Source organism: Amphiprion ocellaris, chromosome 5 (assembly GCF_022539595.1).
Source record: "Amphiprion ocellaris isolate individual 3 ecotype Okinawa chromosome 5, ASM2253959v1, whole genome shotgun sequence".
Lineage (NCBI taxonomy): Eukaryota > Metazoa > Chordata > Actinopteri > Pomacentridae > Amphiprion > Amphiprion ocellaris.
Genome location: NC_072770.1, coordinates 13278201 through 13295369, shown reverse-complemented (window position 1 = coordinate 13295369; position 17169 = coordinate 13278201). Strand labels below are relative to the sequence as shown.

The 17169-nt window shown below is 39.8% G+C and overlaps 1 protein-coding gene across 2 annotated transcripts in view; it reads left to right on the top strand.

The window, feature by feature from the left end:
- fbln2 (fibulin 2) overlaps positions 1-17169 on the top strand; it is an 82459-nt gene that overhangs the window by 29340 nt on the left and 35950 nt on the right. For both annotated transcript variants that reach the window (XM_035951857.2, XM_023278175.3), the window contains exons 3-6: positions 7388-7511; positions 9060-9186; positions 10057-10243; positions 15561-15770. In XM_035951857.2, coding sequence (XP_035807750.2) covers positions 7388-7511; positions 9060-9186; positions 10057-10243; positions 15561-15770 — 648 coding nt within the window. The remainder of the gene's footprint in view (positions 1-7387; positions 7512-9059; positions 9187-10056; positions 10244-15560; positions 15771-17169) is intronic.

Here is a 17169-nt window from a genome sequence, read left to right as displayed (position 1 = left end):
ATGTTAAAAACAGGGTTTTGCTTCCCATGTGTCTACGCAGCTTTTTGATGCGTGTTATATAGTAATTATCTATTATTTGTATTATTAGTGGATTTTTATGTTGTTTTCTGAGAGAATGCCAAAGTGTAGCATGTTGGCAAACATCCTGTCAACCATGATACACAAAAAAATAGTGTCTGTGAGTTTAATGGATGAAGCCAACAGGATTGATAAAACCCACATCCCTTGGCAGCCCTTGGCAAAATTAAATTAATTAGTATAACCCAATACTACTCCTAAATGCTATCTGGAATTTCAACTTCTGACATATTCGAAATTTGAAGACTGATGATTTGAATTCATCTTTTGGATACCTACTAAAATTGATTTATTTTAAAAATATTTTTTAAATATTATTTTTCCTCTCAGATACTGCAGATGCTAAAGAATTCAAACTTCAAAAACATGCTCAACATATTGAACCATATTTTTCCACAGTACCACCGGGTGGCCAGAAGTGTCATTCTTCTAATCTCACGGATATACAGCTGGAAACATCACTTCTGCTTCTAAATTGCTCAGATCATTAAATCTTATGGCAGCAACTTACAGGAATCATGTCCAGTTTCTGAAGGAAATGCACGTTCCGGTTTGATTTTATGAATTTGTTAGAAATTTACACCATCTGAGTTGAATATTAACCGTGGCTTGTTGCTTTGTCTTGTAGCGGGACAATGTCAGAACCTAGTTTTTATGTTTAAATTATTTTAGTTTATATTGAGGTGATGTGTTGGAAATGTTTTTCATAAATATCTTTAATTTGCTAGACCACTCTTCCAGTTAAAGTAGTTAGACCCACAATAAAGCTGCAACCAAAACCTATTTTCATTGTCATTACATGTGATAATTGTCTAGTTGTTCGACTGCTTAGTGGAATACATAGTGAATGGTAATGGGAAAAGGCTTATAATTATTCCCTTATACCCCAATTCATATCTATTAAAATTTCTGTTTTTTTCTGACCAACAGTTAAAAAAACTAAATACACTGATGTTTACTATCATAGAAAATTGGGAAATGGGTGAAAGGATTAATCATTTATTCAATTAAATTCAGTGAATCAGGTTATTGTTCCAGTGTTCTGCTTGGTTTCTTCATGCTTGGGAAAATAGCAGCACTGCCAGCAGCCTACATTGGGGATCAAACCAGTAGAGAGAGTGGAGATATTGTGTGAGCATTTTTTTCCAGTTATATTAATCCACCTGCCCTCAGTGGTACTATAAGAATGAAACATACCTTAAACTCTACCTTGTTGGGATTAGAAACAGGTTTCATAGATTGCATCGAGACTCGTCAGTAAAACATGGATAAGGTAGCCTCAGATATTACTATGGGTGAGATTAACATCTGTTTAAAGTAGTTTCTCAGCCAGGATGTCGATTCTACAATAAAGATGTTTTACAGAGTGAAACACAAATGTCTTGGGGGTATAAGAAGGAGCTGCTTTTACTTTAAAGCCTCTTCTTTTCTCAACTTGACACTATTTTCTGAAGACAGTACTTACAAATTATGCAGAGTAAGCTGCAGACTGCCTTTGCTTTAAATGATTGTTTACTGTGCTTTGAAAGGATCCGGGATGAAGCTGAGCGCAGCCAAGTGAAATAAAAGGAAAAAGAAGAGTTTCAAAGTGAGGCTCAAAGCATAACTGTTGACGGCCTTTCTGGTTCTATGGTTGTGTTTTATCTGAGTGTACGCTGTGCAGTATGGGATTAGCATAGTTTAGACGTATTACACTTCGAGGTAAATGCAGTGGATGTTACATGAAGGAAATAATGAATGCAGTAAATCTGCCTCTAAATCTGATCACATTGCTATATTTGACACCATGTGGGGCAAAGTCTCTGATGTAGCTGGTTTTAATTAAAAGAAATAAGCTTCATGTTTCAAGACAAATCCACACAGTGAACTCTAATCAGTTCTGCTCTGTGTGTGTATAAAACCTTCGCTTACTCATGTCTAGATGCTTTTATTCATCAGAACAATATGGAAGTAACCGAAATCGTTCTGTATTTACTGTTTTTTTTTCTTTCATAAATTAGGTTCATGTCCTCAAAGTTACAAAACAAAACTTCATTTCACAGCAGCATGAATATGAAGAATATGCAAATGTTCGGCGACGTATATAAGCCAACGAAGGTTTATTGAGTTGAAAAACAAAAGCTCTTTGTCAGTGGCTTTTCTTCAAAGGGCAGGGAGGGAAGTTTTGGTGGGTGTGTGTGTGTGTGTGTGTGCGTGTGTGTGCGTGTGTGTGCGTGTGTGTGTGTCTGTGTGTGTGTCTGTGTGTGTGTGTGCGTGTGCGTGTGTGCTCGGGTGTTCATGCTAATATGTGGATAAAAGCAGCAGAGTGAGACGGCTTTGGGTCTGACGTGGAGGCGATGGGAAGGCTGATGAGCTCTTGATGCTCTGTAGTGGCAAACAGCAGTGAGTCTCGCGATGTGTTCATCCACCAACTGAGCCTCACGAAGTGCAGCCAGGTTTGCTGTGACAGCGGTGGGAGAGGAGGGGAGGAAGGGAGGGGAGGCGTTCGAATCTCTGTGGGGTTCTCGCTGAGGAGAAGAATGCCGGTGATCAGTGTGATGGCTGCCACGTCAGCATCTCCTTGACGTAGGCATGCTTTGCTTCAAATCAGCTCATTTCAAGCAGCTGAGTGATTTATTTTTTTCTGGTTGGAGCATCAACAGAAGCGAGAGGTTTAGAAATATGAAACGCGTTAGTTCAATTGTGGGAATTTAATTGGTTCCTGGTTTTAAACACGTTTTATGCTCATTTCCCTCAGTTGATGACACTGAAAAGGTTCCATTTCTCCACAGAATAAAAAGATGCCAAAAAGGAGATGGTTTTGAAGAGGAGTCATTACTGAAATTTTATTTTGGTATTCTTCCTCTGAGTGACTAATATGGCCAGTTCATAAAGGTAACTGATTAAATTTGCAGGGTCATTCATAAAGATGCTCGGTAGCCAATACAACTTTCTTAGTAATGCACAATCGGCTGTATGTCAGTGAGTAAAAAACCTAAATCTGCCCCAGATTTAATGCTTGTCTAAAAGAAATAGTACAGGGTTATGCTCTGGTCTTTGATTTCCCAACTTCATTTCGGAGATGTCATGTTTCATTCAGAGATATACAGAAGGGATTTTTTTTTTTTTTTTTAATCACAAATGGTTAGAAAGGAATGGATATGGCAGAAAAGGCCCTACTGTTTAAGGGACACCTCAAAGAATCAGTGCAGCTACGAGGAGTCTGTTGATATAGATACAGAAATATCCACAGGTGAGACAAAACACTTACAAATGAAGCAAATAACAGTGATTATTTAATAACAATTGAGATTCAATTTATTGTCATTGTACAGAATATACAACAAAATTGTGCATACTCCTCTTGTAAGGTGCTAAAAAGAGAGACATAGATTAAGGTCAGTCATAGCATCACACACAAACATGGTTGCACACACACATTCCTACACACTAATGAATAAAATATGAGAAATTGAAAGTACATAAAAGATTGTACATTTCAAAAAAAGTTGTACTTGATGGTGGACTTCATAGTCAAGAACGTCCAGGTCTGAGATATATCAGAGAGTAAGTGAACACTCGGGTCTTGTAGTCAACAGGTGGGATACAGGAGAAATGGGCAGCTCTAGAGATCTGAGCAACATCTGGCCAGATGACTGGGTCAGTGCATCTCCTGAACAGGCAGACTCATGAGGTATTTCTGTTGAGCAGTAGTAAGTATACCTATCAGCAATAATCTGTGGAGGTACAAAACTTTAACTGATATTAGGTTATTGGAGGCTTCTGTTGGACTCTCCTCCAAGGCAGCTCCTCTCAACTTCCAGAACTTGAAGCATCTATGGTTAACATCTTGGTGCTACAGAGGCCTTTTCAGAGACTAGGGTTGTCCTTGTCAAGATTTTTTGGTGGAAATTTGATCCGAGTCATTTGGTATTTCGCATCTGCCAACAAAGTCCTAACTTGACATAATTTCCCCAAGATAATACACACTTAAAGTACATCAGATCTATTAAACTCAATCCATTGCATTTGCTTGACAATTGAAAATCTCTGCAATGCAGTACAAAGGCAGTTGCATTTCTGCATCCAAGCTGTTCGTTTATGTTAAGTAGATGGTGTAAAGCTCCAGTAGGACATTATCTGAAATGTCAGGATAGGGTGCATCATGGACCCAAAGGATGGTGAAAACTTGTTTTCGCTACCACAGCAATGGGCGGCTCATCCAGCGTGATGAATTCAGTTAGAATCTCTGTAATCTTTCTGACCTTGTTGTTGAGGAAATTTCTCATGTTGCTTCGGTGCAGCTTTTGTCTGAGTTAGTTAGAACTCACTCTGTTGTGTTGGGTGTTCTAGGTGCCGTATTAAACTGGTAGTACTCAATGCAGCCTTGTTTCTACCACCTCTCAAAATACTGTCATTGCAGATGTTAAAAGTGGCTGTTGGATTGCTTCCAAACACATTAGTGACCACAACTTGTGTTCTCTTTCCATGCTCTAGTCTGGTAGGTGCCGGTAATGCACCTTAAAGGTTTGTCCTCCCTTTACGACACCTATGTGACAAACCAATGATTGGGCTTCGGTTTGAGCTCAATATTGCAGATATCGATCAGTTTAAAAAACAAAAAAACTTTGACTGGTTGACATCCCTAATAGTAACAACTGATAAAGGCCACCCAAAGCAACTGTACAAAGGTGATTTGATGATACAGGTCACCTCGCACCAGACTTATGATGCATCGAAAGTATACATCAAAATGCAGTTTTATATGGTCAGCTTCCAGTTAGTCATTAGCAGTGCTCAGTACAGAATTTAAATTTTTACTTGAGGTTTTAAACCTAAATGCTCATTGGGAGTTGTGGATTTCTTTTCTGTATGTATTTTTTAGTAATCAGGCTTGTACTAGCAGAACTACTCTTGGGATGACAGCATTGGTTGGTACATTACTCTAGTCCAGACTGAAACATCTCAACAACTACATCCTAAGAAGTCACGTTCAGGCTGTGCTTAAAGAGACAGGATCTGCCCAATTTTAAGCTCGGTTTCCAGAAATACCCATAATTCAAATGTATTATTTAAGGTAACTGATTCTGTCGTAAACTGTCCCAGTATATCAACACTAAATTGAGCCCTAAATTAGCAGAATTATTTGTAAAAAGGGTGGATAATATTAGGACTAATTCCAGATGTACATGTCCTATGCACCCCCAGCTCCTACTTCACTACACTGTGCAATTACTCATTTTGAGCCATTTGCCCCTCACAATCCTTAAAACCACCATCTCTCATATTAAATCGTCCCAGATCGACACCCTCCCCTCCAAACTCCTGAAAGATGTATGGGCCACTGTCAGTCCCTGCATCCTATCAATTATTAATTGCTCCTTGGCCACTTGTATTTTTCCTTCTCATTTATCTCATTAAACATGCAACAGTGCTATGCCTGTTAAAGAAACCCAATCTTGAACCGCTCACTCTCAGCAATCACCTACTCTTTACTAAAAGTTCTTTCCAGTCTAAAGTGTTGCAGAAAGTTATTGCCTCTCATCCTATGCGTGCCAATGACATTTTGATAAATTTCAATCTGTATCAGGGCTTTACAAAGCAGTGGAACAGCCTTCTGGTTGACAAATGACTCACTCTTTGCTACAGATAAGGTTGTAAGGACCATTCTTGTTCTGTCTGGCCTAAGTGCAGCACTTGACATAGTAGACCATTCCATGCTTTTAAAGCGTCTTGTGTTTTAAAGGGTCTACTTTGAACTTATTATGCTCAAACGTAATAGAAAGTTTTCTGTTGTTGTTGGAGAATCCTAGTCTTCAGTTTCACATTTCAGTCATGGTGTTCCTTGAAGGTGAATCTGGGATCTGTCACTGTTTTCTGTTTATACACTGTCCTTAGACCAGGTTATCAGTCATGAGAGTAGAGTAGAGTATTGTCATGCAGATGACACGCTGTTGTATGTTCTCTTACAATCCACTTCTCCTGGCAGCTTTTCTGGCATCAGTTACGCCACTTATAGAAATATCCTAAATGTTAATGGTAACAAAATGGAATTTGTCTAGTTTGTATCACCCACTTCAGTGTCAGTCAGATCGTCGGCAGTCGTATCACACTACATTTATCCAAGTACGAGAAATTTGGATGTCTTATTTGATTCTGGCCTTAAGAAGTTAAGAAGGTTGTTCAATTCTTCTTCTTTCACCTTAAAAATGAATGTAAAAAATGTAATCCTTCTTATTTTAAGGACCTAAACAGGGTAGTCTATATTTTCCCATCTAGATTTCTGTAATGTATTCTGCACATGTATTGCTCAGACTTCATTTGGTTTAAAAAAAAAAAACCTGCCAGGATCATTGGTAGTTCAAAAATACAGAATCAGATAACTGTGACGGCACAACCTAATTTCTGAATGTCATTTCTGGTATAATTTCTGATTTGTTTATGTTTTATTGTTTTTGTTTGTTTGTTAGGTTCTATTTTATTGTAAAGGAAAGATCAGGTCTACCAAACAGATTGGCACAAAATTAGGGGAAGATGATGATTCCTCACCATGCGGTTGAATTTTTTTTTTTTGTACAGACTGAAACTTGGTTCAGATTTTCTTCTCTTCCATCAGGATGTATTGTAACGACTTTAGTTATCCAGCACCATGTGGGTCTCATAAACTATACTTTGGGCTAAACACACAGGGCTGGATTAGCCTCTTTAAGGGGCCCTAGGGAAAAACTTGTTCTTAGGCTTCTGCTATACACTACAATACACGTGTATCATTTCTTCTGTGGCACTGTGAAATGGAACAGTACTCCAGAGCAGAAATGATTAGTTAATTAATCTGTTCAACAATGACAGAAAAAGAATTGGCAACAATTTACATTATTGATGAATCATTTGAATCGGTTTTAAGGAAAAATGCTAAAAAATATGGTCGTACCGGATTCTCAGATTAGTATCTGGCTTGTGGTAGCCTGTACTTATATCTTTCTATCTTTTTCACAATCCTACCAGAGAAGTGCTGTTCAACTTCTGACTATTTATAGAATAAACTCAGCAGCTCAGCCCCTCGGTAAAAAGTTTCCAATCATAAAAATGGACTACTGTATTCTGCACCTCTTTAGTCAGCTGGAGAAATCTTAAAGGCGCCTTTGAGGCCTCGCACAGTCTACCATATGTTTTTGTCTGACAGCTCACCATACTTGCTGCACTCTCCAGGCTTCTGTCTGCTCCGTACAGTGTAGCTGTGCAGGCACGGAGGATTTACTGTAGAGCTGTTTTTATTCCATCACTCTTGTGTGCACTGACGTATGCATACCTACATGTCTCCGGGCTGCAGGTCCAGGTGTCTCTGCTGAAGACCCGCTGCAGGTATGCTGTGCTGCTGGCCAGAAATGGGCCGCTGATAACCGTCACTGCAACCACATGCCCCTGCTGAACGGTGACAAGCGCTCTGTTTGCAGGTAAGTGGCATGGCCTCAGGTGTTAGATTGTAGTTTTAGTAAAGCAAATATTCTCTTGGCAGCTGATTTGGGCCTAATATGTGGTCATTTAAAAGGACATCCCACCAGTTTTACATGTGAACATCAGTTTACTCATCAAAGGGAGTGATTCTCACTTTCACATTTTAAACAAATAACCAGCATCACGGTCTGGAGGTGTGGAATTGTTGCACACACGATTCTACACACTAAGTGTAGCATCCATTTTTTAGGCGAATTACTCATACAACAAAATGATACAAACTCAGATATCTAGACGTCTACTGCTTCGATATCCACTGCAAAACTAAACTATGGAAGCACTGTGGAAACTTAACATGGTAATGTGGTCACTACCATGATGGTGCAATTTGATAATAATGCCATGGGTAGACAATGGTAATATATGGTGACCAAATTACTGTGCCACTCTATAGCAGCTGCTGTAAAGGAGCTACAGTTGAGCCATTTTGTGCATAACTAACATTGAAATGACACATTAAACAAACAGAACCCTCACAGTTCGGTGTATAGTATATTTTAATTGTAGAAATCTGTTGTCAGTTTGACATGAAATTCTTGTCAAAAAGCCAAATTGCAGTGACCATGATTGAATGCATATAAAAACCAGGTGCATGCATGTGATACAAGCACACAGAACAGTATCATGAGTGGAAAAAAACTTTTACATGAGGAAAATGTGATCCTGTGAGCATGGAGCTGCAGCGAGCGCTCACTCAACCCTCTCAACTTACAATTGCTCGACTCTCACTACTTGGCAAGTTGATTTTTAAGACTTTTGAAATGGGGGCAGTGGCTGCTCCTTTGATTGGGACTTTTAATACCTTTGATTAGTTGTTTATTTGGATAACTGACATGCATAATCTCTTGCACCACACTCCAGTCCAGCTGACCCTAACTAACTTTTGCATTGGGTCCACATTTTTTGTAGCATTTGTGATCAATGCTGTCAATACAAATAGCCAATGTTACATTTTGGTTTTGCCCGATTTATTTGTGTTAAGGGCACTGCAGAGGTAACTGCTCCTCATTTTAGCTCTTTATTCTCTGACATCTTCTTCTCAATGCTCCTGCTGCCAAATATATCGGTCAAATGGAAACAGAAAGGCCTGAAACTGACCAATTTTAGGATTAAGGCATCATCAACCATCTTTCCCTCTAAAATGTCCAAAGTCAACTTGACTAGTGAGAAACTGTGGAGCTTTGTGCTTGCAGTGGCTGCTACTGCTTTTGTGCAATGATATTATGTGCCTGGTTTTTATGTAGGGAGATTTTGAGACTAATAAAACATCATACACACAGTATATTCATATAACTCTACTCAAATTAAAGCAGAGTTTGTTAGGTAAGCATTGAAGTGGCAAGCCAACACTTGCTGCCATTTCAATGTAGTATACTTTTTTTTCGAAAATCTCAAATTAAAAATATTAAAGCAAAAATAAAAAAGAAAGGTCCTTGTCTGGATTGCATATGTATATGTGCATAAGTGTGTTTGCATTTGTGTTGCAGTGTTGCCCAGAAGCAGTGCTGCCTCAGCTCTGTGAAGGAGAGCCAGTGTGAATCAGGGGTGACCTCAGCCAGAGAAGGCGACACCTGTGAAGTTGATGAGAACTCATGCACAGATGACTCCTACCAGGTACGTACAGTGGGAAAAAAAATTAAGAAACTAGATGAAGCTGGTTGAATCGTGACCAGAAGACATGACATCATAGATGAACACATTTATTCATCTAGTTCTCCATAAAAACAAACACTGAAGTGATTTAGGGATACCTCAAGAAGAAAATATGAACTGTTTCTGTGAGTCAGGTGTGGTATGACTCACTGTTTAAAATGGTTCATAACAACAGCAGTGCACATAAGTGGGCAAAATTATAGTCAAGCACAGTGTGTTCTTTGCCACAGTAACAGGGTGGAAGCTTAGTCTGCCAGTGTATTTTCGACTTTGGAGTGAGGTTTCAGTTTCAGATACTTGTGCCAGCAGAGAGGACTCCATGAAGGTCACATAGTCTGTTTGTGTTTATTGGCAAACAGGTTAAAATGTATTAGTATAAACTGCCAAAACCTCACATTATTACTTGCATCCTTGAGGCTGTGAATGCTTCCATATGGAATTGGGACTCGTACCTCTGCTCCGACTCGACTCTAACAGCATTCCCCTGTTCTCCAAGAGGAAACCTGGTGGTTTGGCCCATGAGCCAAATGTTCATGTGTTAAGGCAGTCGAGCCAAGTCATCAATGCCAGGTCTTTCACTCACTCAGTTGTAGAGGAAAGTTCCAGCAAAAGGTGAAAGTCTGGTTTTCTTTGCTAGACATGTGGTTCAGCTTGAGGTGGCAGCTGAAGGCCTTTGCTGTTGGATGAACCAGTGTGTTCATCTGTGTTTGTCTGCTGTTTAGTAAGCAGGACAAAAAATGGAGGGTCCATAAAGAGAGGTGTTGATTAGAGACGTGAAGTGTATACCAGTGATGATGCTAACAGGCTCTGCTGTTGCGTGTACGTGGGCAGGTGTGCTGCAGCTGCTGTGCGCTTGGCTTACTGGTTCGCAGTGAAGGACGGGGTTGCGATGCCCACCAGTATCTGGGCTACCCGTGTGGACACGTCTTCCTCACCTGCTGCGAGGAAGAGGAAGATCTGAGCCAGATCCCGCTGAGGAGAAAGCAGAAGCCCAGACCAACTGTGCTGCCCAGAAAAGGTATCTAGTGCACAACAATTTTTGACTCACACAGAGGTTTCAACATGGAAAACATCATGCACATTGGTACGGTTAGGATTTACTGTACGTGCAAAAATTGTTAAAATGAAAGAAAGAGGGAAGCAAAGAGGAACCTAGTGAGCTTTAAACATTGGCCAGTGGAACAAGAAATGCTTATGAAAGAGTTAAGGAGAGTTAAGGAAATGTTTGGTCCATTTAGTAGGTGTTCTTGCACTTTTAATGATATCCTAAAATCTTCTTAATAAGATCTATTTGGCCCAGATGTCAAGGATTTTAAGCACCTGGTAAGTGCTTCACAATTGTGGTTTATTTCAATCTGTTTTGTTTTACATTAATGTGGCTATTGTGACTCTGTGGGTCATAATAATTTGAATTCTCAACCTCCTCTGCAGAGATTCAGGGAACTGAGGACTTGCTCAAAACAGCCTGTATCGAGGCCAAAAGTATGGGCTTCCCGCAGCTTTCCAAAAAATCTGATTTTGACATGAAAGAAAAGCCGAAATTAGCTGCCTGAAACGAACATTTTGCTGGCTGACTGGCTAATCACCCTGCATGTTCTGCATATCTGTGCATAGCAGCTCCCAGAAAGAAAGCAAATTTGAGCCTCCCCAACTAAGTTAGAACTGAGCGAACTCCTCATCTGCAACTCCAGAACATTTGCTTTATCATCTGCTTTTTGCAAGGTTTGCAGTGAGCTTTGAACCTCCTAATTCAATCAGATTAGCTATGTGCAACTTTGATTCATCACTGCTACATACTATGTGGTGATTATATATAGTAGGTGTTATGCTTGCTGTGCTAATTATCACAATATGTCACATAGTTTTTACCATAAAGGCAGCAGCAGGAATTGACTAAAATTTCCTGAAAAACAAGAAATATGGAAAGATTTTTTTTTTTTTTTTTAAAGTTTAATGTCATCCATCATCCTTCACAAGTTGTCACACCACAATCGGTATGTTTTAATGTTTTGCAGCTGTGAATAGCTGCTCCATTTTCTTTATGCATTGCATTGAAGGGAAATACACATTTTTAATGACCTAACTGAATCAGTTTTTCAGAGTAAGTGCACTATAAACCCAAAACCTGCTTAGAATTAGTGTGTGTACTAGTACTGGGACGCCGCACAGGTATGTCTATACTAGAAAAACTGCTACTCTTATCTAGTTAAGCTCGTTGACTTGCCAGCTAAACTTCTAAAGCCAGGTTCATATGAGCACCCTTTTAAGAACTCCACTTTTAATGTGTATTTTCCCAGGGACTCCAAACCCTGGAGTTCATCACACAGGCTCTTCTGCAAAACTTGAAACTTTCAGCGTGTAAGTTGCTGCCCTGAGGTTGTTGTTGTTAGTGAAGGGGATTTTGAAAACGGTAACACATATACTTGAAGGGCAAGAGAAAGCTGTGTGAAATGCGTGGCCAATTGCAGGTTAATACCAGCAGCCTACATCCAGTCAGGTTACAGATGGATCAACAAGAAGGTCCAGGCTGTTATCGAAAGGATGGCATTCAGGAGGAATTTGAAACCTCACGATAAGACAACCTTCTTTAAAATTTCTTCATCCTTTTGTACCTCTGCTTTACAACGATGTGGCCAAACAGTCTCTGCGTTTGGAAATATCAGCTTCACCTACTCTTCACAGGGAAAACACAAATGACAAAAGACTGAAGGAACCTTTAGTCTCTTTGGACAAAAGCTCCAGAAATGGTTCTCGTATTGCCACTTGAGGCTAGCTCCAAAAGGGAGTCAATCCCTGGAGACCCAATGTTAAAGTGTTCAATTTAACACCAGAAATAAACATGTTTAAAGGCTAGTGCCATGACGGTTGTGGTCTCTATAGTTAATTTCCCAGTCATGACACTTGTAAAGGGGTTGGATTTTTATCTAACTCACCTGTTTAAGGCTTTAAGTTCAACACAATTAAGAATGTGGCCGTTTTCGGTGACAGGTGGATGCTTTGATAGGACAGTCCACGGCCCAGAGATGTTTGTATAGTCTCAGCTCCACTCATGTTCCACTTTACTAATTTGTGTATTAACCAGGAATTAGGCAGAGTCAGTCACTGCCAAGATTGCAACAGCTGGAGCCACCATACAGAGGCTCTAAACTGCTTCCCAGGAAATCTGTGGGTGATGTCTCAGAGGATTTGTCAATCTTTATAAATAGGCAACGATGATTACACAACTCTGACGTTGATTCAAAAACAACGTTGATTTATTTTACTTTAGAATCTGTTGAAGTTTTATCCCACTTTTTACTGTTATTCTGATGAAGGTTGACATGTCCATTCTTGAACACTGGTGAATGTGGTTTTTTGCAGATATTGTTTTTGAGCATAAAATGCTTTCAGATGCAGTTTTATTTATTTGAATGTAGAGTGGCTTGCATCCAGTTTGCAGCTTGAAGTACAGGTGATTTATAGGGTCACATAAAACCTGCATTCTTTTATGTATATGTTTTTTATGGTGCTTGACAAATAACCGTTCCAACTTAACAGTGAGAATCTAGCAATGCATTTACTTTTTAAATAATAAATTAAAGGAAAGAATAAAACCTACAATAATGGCATTCATTTTTTGCTTTGTAACTGCATTAAAGGTATTGTATTTTTGCAGAAAAATAGAAAAATAGCTTTTCTTAACTCTGTCTCCTTAACAACTCTGCCCTCAGATTATATCAGTGGTTACTGTAGCTACCCTTGTCACTGCACCGGTAAATAAAACAGACGAGGATTGAGCTGTCAGTATTTTTCCACACTGAAACTTGTGTCAGAGGTGGAGTTTGGGCCGAGCTTGATGTTCCAAAAGACAGATGCTCTGAGTTGACTGGTCAGGAATCACGTTACCGTTCGTAGTGATGGCAAAAGATGTATGTGAGCTGTGATGAATCAGGAACAGATGGCAGATCAGGCTGTTGTCTCTCTACTTGTGCCAGCAAAGTTTTCCTCCGTCTCTGAACCATCAAGCACCCAACGCAAAATCATTCTAACCCTAGACTGCACCTCCTCATATCTACAAAAAATGTGACCGTTTGTTGAACACCTCTGTGATCTATATGTGACCTACATACCTTGTTTGCAGCTGTGAGCTCCCCAAGAAGGGCTTTGCATGTTTTTCATCAATGACATCAGTGTTGAGATGGTTGAATATAAGACTCCACATTTGTTTGTGTGTCTGTCTGTTCTCAGCTGTGCAATTAAAACTTCAATTCCTCTTCCTAGGGCATCACAATGTTGACCATTTTGTGGTTTGGTAGGCTTTTCTTTAGCTTTATATTTCATATATTGGGACCAGAAACACAGCATGGCACTGTAGCTCGTTATTAGTCAGCCTTCGTGGTTGTCCTTTAATGGGAGTCGTATTCAAGTATGATGTTGAGGTAAGGTCAGTCTCCTTGCTGCCTTAGCCTGTTATTTCATTCACAACATCAGAGGAATGCCTCTTAATCCCGCACTTTAATAGGCTCTGCTCTAGCCATCGGCTGCAGCTCATTTCTTTCAGCTGTAAAGGGGAAGTTTGAATGATGTCATTCTGAAGTGGGAATCAATTAACCTGCTGAAAGCTGTGAAAGGTTTAGGAGCTGCAAAACTAGTGAGGCTCCATCAGTTTGTATTACAGCTCGCTCTCTCACACACACATACACACACTTGCTCGCTCTCGCAGGAAGCATGACTTTACTTTGTGAGTGTGTTATGGATGAAAAAATGGATGAGTTGCACTGTAATTATTTCCATGGGGGATATGTTTTCAGTCTTATGACTCACCGCCTTTTAATTAAAACAGGAAACATTTAATCGCCTTGCTCCTCTGAATTTAAATCCCAGGTAATGACTGTGAGAAATATTTACTTAAAACCCACAACTGGACCTATTACTGATAAAATACTGTCCTTATTAAAAGTATTCACCCCCCTTGGAAGTTTTCCCCTTATGTTGCTTTTCAGTGTTAGCTCAATTTGACAAGATTTTACAAAAAACAAGATTCTTTACTGTCAAAGTGAAAACTGATTTTGACATTATTTTGTCAAAATCAAAAATATAGAACATAAAATAAGTATTCACCCCCTTTAAGTCAGTATTTAGTAGATCTAGCTTTGGCCACAATTACAGCATTGAACCTGCTGATAGGTTTCAATCGGCGTTGTACATCTGAACACTGCAATGTTACGCCATTCTTCTTTGCAAAACTGCTCAGGCTCTGTCAGGTTACATGAGGATTGTGATAACAGGCCTTTTCTCATCCAGCCACAAATTCTCAGCTGGACTGAGGTATGGGTTCTGACTCGGCCACTCCACAACATTCACCTGGTTGTTTTTAAACCATTTCTTTGACTCCATCATTTGGGTCATAGTATTACAGATCTTCTTTCAAGTCCCTCTTATCTTTCAGACTGCATCAGGTTGTTGTTCGGGACTTTTTCTATACTTTGCTGGATTAATTTTACTCTCTACCTTAACTAGCATGCCAGGGCCTGCTGTTGAGAAGTATACCAACATTATGATGCTGCCACTACCATGCTTCATAGCCGGGATGCAGTGTTTGGTGACTTCCTAGTCTGATGGCCTAAAAGCTCAATTTTGGTCTTTTCAGACCAAACAGCTGTCTTCCAGTTGACTTTAGAGTTTCCCACATGCCTTCTAGTGAACTCTAGTCCTGATCTAATATGAGCTGTTTTTTCAGCAGTGGCTTTCTCTTTGCCACTCTCCCATAAAGCTTTGACTGGTGAAGAACATACAACAATTGTCTCTCCCATCTTAATCGATGAAGTTTGTGACTTCTTCAGATTAGTCCAAGGTTTCTTGGTGGCCTCATTCTCTTGTCACTTTTTTACACAGCCCTGCTGCTTTGTAATGATGGATTTATCTTTACACCAAGTGCTGTTTCTTGACTTATCCCCTGAATTATCCCTTTAAATAACCTTTTCATGGAGATGCCTGGAATGTTCTTTTGTCTTCATTGTGTACTTATAGTCAAGAGTATGGTCTATGTGCGGTGGTTGCTTTCTTCCTCCAGCCTTTCATTATCACTGTAGTGCCACAAGAGTTTGACAAATGCAGCAAGGCTCTGACTCTTGTTATTACTAGTAGTTTTTCGTCATCACGATAATTCAGGAATTGAAGCGCTGTATGAAAGCATCATTTAAACACTTACACTGAATGTAAAAGTAGAGGAGGAGCAGATGTTGTTTTGTGTCTTCAAGTCAGTTTCATGACGTAAATTATACAGGCAATATGGCTCTGTCTCTAATTTGAGACCCCCTCCCTTTCTCAAAATTCCCTTCTCTCACTCCTTCCAGTCTCAGAGAGCAAGTTCCCCAAGGAGGCCTTCTCCATCAGCGCCACAGACGAAGCTGCCAATGCAGTGGAGGAGCAGGAGGACGTGGATGAGTGCCAGCTCTACCATGGCCAGCTGTGCCAGCATACATGCACTAACATCTGGGGCTCCTACCGCTGTGGCTGCCACCAGGGCTACATTCTACAGCAGGACGAACACTCCTGTGCACCAGGTACTGTAGCTCGTCCTGGGAGGTTGATTCATGTACGAATGATAGGAGTTTCACATTACAGGTAAAACATCAGTCAGATAAGCGCATCATCTGAATAAAAACTCAATGAAGTGGCCTGGTTTCTTCGGTGTTAATATACTTGTATGCTTCACATACACGCTGCTACTCCCATTATCAGCTTTCACCATCTGCGCAAACTCTCACTAGGCCACCTATTGACGAAGTAGTTGTCTTGGAAAATGACATCTACGTTTTTAGAGGATCTCGTGGAGCTCGATGCACAAATTGTGAGAGGGGAATGTAAAAGATTTAGAGACTGCTTCAAGCTTTTGGCTTTTACTGACAAGTATAAATGTAAGATATTTGCTAGTAAATTCTAAGATGAAATTTCTCTTAACTGCAAACGATCCCTAACCCTAACTATTTCAAAACAATCATTCTTTAGGCTTTATAGTGGTAGAATGAAACAGAGACTGATTAAAGCACTAAATCTTCGTATTTGCTGACCTTGGAAGATCTTGTAGGTCTAGGTGGAACCGTAAAATGTGGCTGCAATTCTACTTTTATTCTTTTTGCTACATCTAGCTTTTTGCCTGAATAGGATTGTGCAAAACTCCAGTGATATGAGTGCTCTTCAAAAACCAAGTAATTAGACAGGTACATAATTCAACAGGCGGGTAGGCAATCCAATCATCTCATGCACCAAATGCATTGACTGGTTGGTTTTTTTATAGGCCTGTAACTGCCAGAGACAACAGCGTTTTTTTTCTTTTTATTGTCAGTCAGTGCACTTGATTTATTGATTTCTGTCAGGATGTAAAAAAAAACGTGGCATAAATGCATACTCTAGCTTTAACAAGGTAAGCTGGATGCCGTCGTTTAAAGATTGAGGCCCATTCATTTGTATGAAGGCTGAACACTTGGAGCATACTCCTAGAAGCATACACAGTTTTTTCAGTGAGCTTCTTCACACTTCCTCAATTCTGGGTCCATAGAGCACTTGCATTATTTGCATCCTATTAAAGTCACTGGATTGGATCAAATGGATCTTTTCAGACAAACATATTCATAATTTTTCAGGTGGCCCTTTGTCAGCGATGAGTGTGTTGGTAAGAAGGATTTTTGACAGAATAAATGCACAAACTGTAGTATTGGTTTTGGTCATAGTGCAGATTTGCTGTACAGGGCTTGTCTATTGGGTCTTCTTGTAGATACCTTTAGCTGACCCTCACCTTGTAGGTTAAAGCATTTTGTCAAGAGTCTTTCTTTTAGATGGAGTTTCGAACGCTTGCGTCATTGAAAGTCTCACAAAATGACAATACCCTTACATTCAGGCTATTTATGTATATGCTTTTAATGTATTTATCATCAGATCTTCCAAATGAAACAGGCTAAAATG